Consider the following 6,000-nt stretch of genomic DNA (forward strand, 5'->3'; position numbering starts at 1 on the left):
GCCTGCTCTCTGTATGCTCCAAAAGTAGAAGTTGAATTATCATCTGAAGTTTACAGAATGAGTAGCACCAGTGGATAAATAGTCCCTACAGCAAATTAATGACCAGCAACCTACGCTGTAAATACAGTTGTTGCCGTTGTTACAAATGTGTTAAACACTACACAATTTGAATTTAAAAGAAACAGTTTGTGTTGATGTGGAGCTCTAACACAGCTGCCATGTTCATTCAAGTTATTCTTCAACATTTGTGGAACTCAAGAATTTTCTATGTACAATGCAACTGTGAAAGGTGAGTGGAGAAATAAGAAGCTTGATTGGTAAAAATGTTAATATGTCTGGGGTTGTGAAAAAAATTAATTTGCTCTTTAACAATATGTAACGTAAAGCATTTACTATCATATTTGGGGACAGGTGGCAATCAACTGTCTACAACTGATTTAAAATTATTTCAGCCAACTATGGAATCAATTAGGCTAACAGTACAGATGAAGGCACACTATGCAACTCATTGGGACCTCCTGAGCTGACAGAAAACCTTCATCATTCCATCCTCAACTCCTTGTAATGACTGGCACAATCACTCTTGAGCTGGATCAGTAAAATTCATCATTCATGTTTCCTTTACTTCTTTCCATCAATCTGATTGTCAGCGTCCCAGACTTTATAATACCAGTGTTCAAGCCATCACTGAAACATCGAAACTGCATCATAAATAGACTGGCATTTTAAAAACAATTTCAAAAGGTGTGGTGGCCATGTCTTAAGTGATTAACGCAATAACCCTGAAAATCATTAGGCTCCACTTAAAAAAATACAGAAACTGTCAGAGTACATTATGACTTCATCAATGAACTGCACTACTTGTGTGGTACTGATGTCTTCAATGAAATCAAAGATAAAATCTTCATGTCCTGCCACATTACTCTATCCCTTCTGTTCTTTTCCTCAGCCATTTCTAACCTCACCCACTACTACCCCCCCCCCCCCCCCATCGTTTTCTTCACTCTCCTTCTCCACCTTACTCCAACTCCCCACCTTGTACTGTATATGTGGCGCACACCACTGCAGTCGCAGAGCCACATTAGTCAGCCCAGAGACTGATCTGAAGCCAACATAATAATGCATGTATCATGTAAATCCATGTCCTTCCCATATGCCTAAAAATAGCAGCCTTACTGCACAATGTAATAAAATTAACAACCGATATGAAGTGCTGTACGACACCTTTATGCAGTATCTTTCACACAGTGAGCTGACACTGCTGAAAGCATGAATGCATACTGTGCACGAACATGCTCTGGTACATAATCACAGAAAAACCCAGCATGAAGCAGACATATACAAACAAGAACATGCAAATGAATCAAAACGTGAGATCAAATGATGTGAATGACATTCATTTCATAAAACTGCCACAAATATTGCAAAGACATATGAAAAGCAAACTTACCTGGAAGGGGAAGATGTTGTCACTGCGACCAACACCATCATCCATCCAGGACTTGGGATTAAAGCCTGCAGGACTGTTTCGGGGGTACTTCTGGGATGCAACGTGGTTATTGGGGAAGGTCTTCTTCAGTGGAGAGATTGAGTTTATGGGGGTCATACCACCATTCAGCCCTCGGCGATATTCTCTGCCCTGAGACCCACTCCATCCACCGCCACCACTGCCATAGCCTCCTGGGCTCCAGGAGGTAGAGGAGCCAGGGGAAGGAGAGGGGCTCTGGTAGCTGGCTGGACCCCAGGGGGAAGGTGGCTTATTTAAGGTATTGGACAAGTGTGGCAACTGGCTGAAGGCTGCATTCCTGTGTGAAAAGGGTGGTGGAGGGTGAGGAGAGGCTGGGGACCGCCGATGCTGCTGGTGTTGGTTGTGGGGGTGCTGGAAGTGTGGGTGTGGTGGGGGAGGTGGATGGTGCTGGGACAAGGCAGCCGCTGGACCAATCTGGGGTGAGAAGTTCCCCCCGAACCCTGGGCTAACATGGTGTGAGAAGTTCTGGAACAGCAGAGGGCCATTGTTGGCAGAGGCTGGATTAAAGAAGCTAACGTCCTCATTGATTATCGTGGATGGGGCCGGTGGAATGGCTGCAGACCAGTTAAAACCAGTAAGGGATGACGAGGTCGTACTAGACTGAACTGCAGTCCCCCCAAGACCAGAGGTCTCCTGGTAATCAAAGCCTGTCAGGACTGGAGACTCAAGACGTAGCTGTTTCTCTTTACCATTAGTTCCTTCAGATGTGCCATTGTCTGTTTTGACTTCCTCTGATCGGGATTTTTCCAGTTCTGAAATGATCCCAACACCACTCCCACTCTCCTGATGACTCCCAGGGGACAATTGCTGTTGCTTTTCTTGAGTTTCTTGCATTTCCTGTTGCTGCTGTGCTTTGGGCTTGTCTGAACCCCCCAGGATTTCGTCTTGGACACTGTTGTGGGTGGCAGAGGCAGAAAACAGCCAAGGAGAGCCTCCTGTGGTGCCATTCCCTGCGACTGTAGTGTTATTTATAAAAGCAGGAGGGCTCTGCGACACATTCTGGTGGTGGTGCGGGGGCTGCAGATGCGGGTGGATTCGGACCGGGAAAGCAGACTTGTTGCCAGTATTGTTTTGAACTAGGACTCCAAACCCGTAATCCCCCATTTGTTTTCTCACCCACACTCACAAATGCTATCCCGTGATCGGTTGCTCCTATTGAAAAAGGAGAACACAGCATGACATGCACCGAGTTAGCATTCGAACTATCTCCCCGCAATTTAAATTAAGAGGCGTCAAAACAACTAGAGTAAGAGTCTGAATCTACAGGGTCATGTGCTACATGTGTTAACCACATATGCATAGATGGACAAACAGAGATTGAGCAACCAGTCAAGCGATCACATGACAAAATTACTCTTACGTTTGTATGTACCAACTACTGTCAGTATGACTTGCACAAATTTAATGAGAGCTGAGGTGATATATGCAACTTTCCCTTATGTTTGAGACCTTAGTTGAAATCAGTAATTATGGGGTATACTATTCAAAAGTAAGGCTCCTATTTTGGGCCATGTTGGCATCTTTTAACATAATGATGTAGCTGTAGGACTTTTGATTGTATTGTAAGTGTGCCATAGCACTGCAAAACTAATCATCCTTTGGGGACCAAATAAAGTTGAAGTTACTAATTTGCAGTTATTCTTTTATACAAGCATAAAAAAAAGAATGTTGGCACATTGGGACATGTTTGGGCTTGTTGTTAATTGCAGGATCCTGATGGCCAGTAAGGTCATAGTTGCTTGTCTGAGTAATATTCAACATTACATCTTAAAAGATGACATACTTGGCATTAACTCGCAATTTGCCAACACAGCCAAAAGATCCCATTTATAAATCTGTCACAGAAACTGAGCAAACAGTATAATTCTAACAATGGCTGTCAGTCTCTCCACAGCAATATCTTCAAAACAAAATTGGTGGATAGACTCAGTGGCTCATCCTCTCACAACACAGGTCATGTCAAGATGATAGATTTTAGGTCAAGGTCAAATCAGACAACCGTTTACTGTCCACGGCAACATCTTCAAAACACAAACAGCAATTTCAATCAGAATTGGTGGAAAAATTCACTGGCCAGTTCTCACACAATAAAGGTTATATCCAGGTCATAGGTCTAAGGTCAAAGTCAAATCAGAGGTCATGTCTAAACAGAATGCTAATATCACATAAAATAGATGAGTAACGTGGTTAATTACAATGCCCTCTGCTCTCTTGGGGGCTAAAAATAAATGTGTCAGACCTCTGATGTCAATGACATCCGATGATTACATCAAGCGAAAAGTCAAAAAACAGGCTGGCAATGACGAAGCAATGCAATCATGTGGATGCTTTTTCATTACTAGGAAATGGGTCTCAAAGCTGTATTCTCAAAGCCAAAAAATATGTCTTAAAATAAAATAAAAAATAAATGTAATCATGCCAGTAGCTCCCAGGTTGGTGAAACCTGAAAGTGGGTGTAGTCCTGCCTTGCATTCCACATTAGAATACACAGCACGAGTGAGCCTTTACTTCCACTGAACCTTCTAGGCTTTCCACGCAAACGAAACAAAGCAGCTGAGATTGCTTCTGCAGCTAATTATAACCCCGTGACGTTGCAAACTAGTAAATCTACAGTACAGCTGAGCTGCTGGCAGCTTGCACCTAGCATTAATGAACCATTTCTCCCATTAAGAGACGTTTTGCCAGAGCGAACCAACTGGCAGGCGATTAAATAACCGGAATGCAACCTGAATGACACGACAAAAACGTCAACGACAGCAAAAAAATAAATAAAAAAAACTGTAAAAGGAAACGAAAAAAGGACTGGAATCTTGTTTGACAGCTGTCAGGACTCCAGAGTCACACCTCAAAGATACACAGTTTTAAGACTAACAGTTGTTATATTCGAGTAAAATACAGACAGTAACGTCACGCTTTAATACTGAGTATTATATGGCCTGGTATGCTTTGACGTGAAAGCTGACAGCTATAGTTCATATCTATCCAAAGCTAACCATGGCTAGCTAGCTGTTAGCACGAATGCTAGCTAGCCGGACAGACTGTATCCAGGCGAATAAAAACGTCTCCTCACCTTCTGATTACCACTTTCGACCTCGGCGAGTTTTTATAGTTGTTTCGTCCCCTCAGGTGGAAATCTTACGATGATGGAAAGCTTGTAGCAGACAGGAGTTTTTCAGAGGTGGTTTGATAGCTGACTCGTGCAGTCGGTCAGCTTTTTCTCTCTAGACTCTTGACGTGTCCTGCCTGCTCAATGACACAGCGCTCTGTCTACTGCCGCTAATCTGCACTCTTATCATCAAACACTTCTCGGAGCAGCTCACATATGTTCGACAGCTGTTCTCTGCCAAGCTTTATTCAGTCGGTTTCATCGTTCGCCTGACTTGTGCGTCTTTTCTTGCTGTCTCTGCTCCTGTGTGGCTCTTCTTGGTTACTACCACTCTCTCCGGGAACCGACTGCGGCCGAATGACAGCGAGAAATCAGCGGAGACACACTTCCGCCTCTAGCACCGCCCTTCCGCGCTAAACCCTCCCACAGTGAGCCACACCTCGATGTGTAATTAGTGGGAAAAGTAGCAGCCACGCCCATATCTTCAACATGCAGCACCCATGCGCCAATAATACACCTATGACTCCACTAGGAAACGCCCACTGCCTTCAGAAAACTCCGCCTGTCTTCCAGCCGGTGTCAGATCTTCAAATGAAGCTACCGCCTCCACACGAGACCAGGAGAAAAGCCCCACGAGAGCCTTTTTGGTCTCTTATTGTGGATGTAAAATCAAATATACGTTGGTAACATTGTAGAGTTTGGACAGCAAAATTGTTAATAAGTGGGTGAGAGGGTGAAAAGTCCATCCAACCCATCTTGACTAGATCATAAACTAAAAAAAAAACAATACATGCTGCGCTATAATACTTTGAATCTCACACACACAGGCAAAAATTGCAGGTGCGAAAGCTTATCCTCAGCTAAACCTAGGCTACTTTATGGATGGCACACAAGCTGCTCATGTGTCATACATCACACTGACAAAGTGAGGAACCTTGGAGTATTTTTTGATCCTATAGATCCTATTTGATCCTATGACCTATATTAGAAATATTACGAGGACTGCTTTCTTCCATCTGTGAAAAATAGCGAAGATTCATCCCATCCTGTCTATGGCATATGCTGGGACCCTGATTCATGAGTTCATCTCTTCTAGATTGGACTACTGCAATGTTCTATTTTCTGGTTTACCGCAGTCCAGCATTAGGGCTCTCCAATTGGTTCAAAATGCTGCTGCCAGACTTTTGACACGAAGCAGCAAGTTCAACCACATTACACCCATTTTGGCATCTCTTCACTGGCTTCCTGTCCCTGAGTTCAGATTTTAAGGTTCTGCAACTAGCCTATAAAATTGTTCATGGACTGGCACCTCTCTACTTAGCTGACCTAATTAAACCCTATGTACCGGCCCGGGCTTTGTGTTCTC

The 6,000-nt window shown here is 43.7% G+C and overlaps 1 protein-coding gene across 2 annotated transcripts in view; it reads right to left on the minus strand.

Moving 5' to 3' along the window:
* The window catches only part of cpeb4b (cytoplasmic polyadenylation element binding protein 4b), a 128,556-nt gene extending 123,551 nt beyond the window's left edge, over positions 1-5,005 (minus strand). For both annotated transcript variants that reach the window (XM_034178066.1, XM_034178065.1), the window contains exons 1-2: positions 4,599-5,005; positions 1,451-2,680 (exon numbers count right to left, since the gene is read on the minus strand). In XM_034178066.1, coding sequence (XP_034033957.1) covers positions 1,451-2,632 — 1,182 coding nt within the window. In that variant the 5' untranslated portion in view covers positions 2,633-2,680; positions 4,599-5,005. The remainder of the gene's footprint in view (positions 1-1,450; positions 2,681-4,598) is intronic.
* Between the last annotated feature and the right edge of the window lie 995 nt (positions 5,006-6,000).

Source organism: Thalassophryne amazonica, chromosome 9 (assembly GCF_902500255.1).
Source record: "Thalassophryne amazonica chromosome 9, fThaAma1.1, whole genome shotgun sequence".
NCBI classification, from domain to species: Eukaryota; Metazoa; Chordata; class Actinopteri; order Batrachoidiformes; family Batrachoididae; genus Thalassophryne; species Thalassophryne amazonica.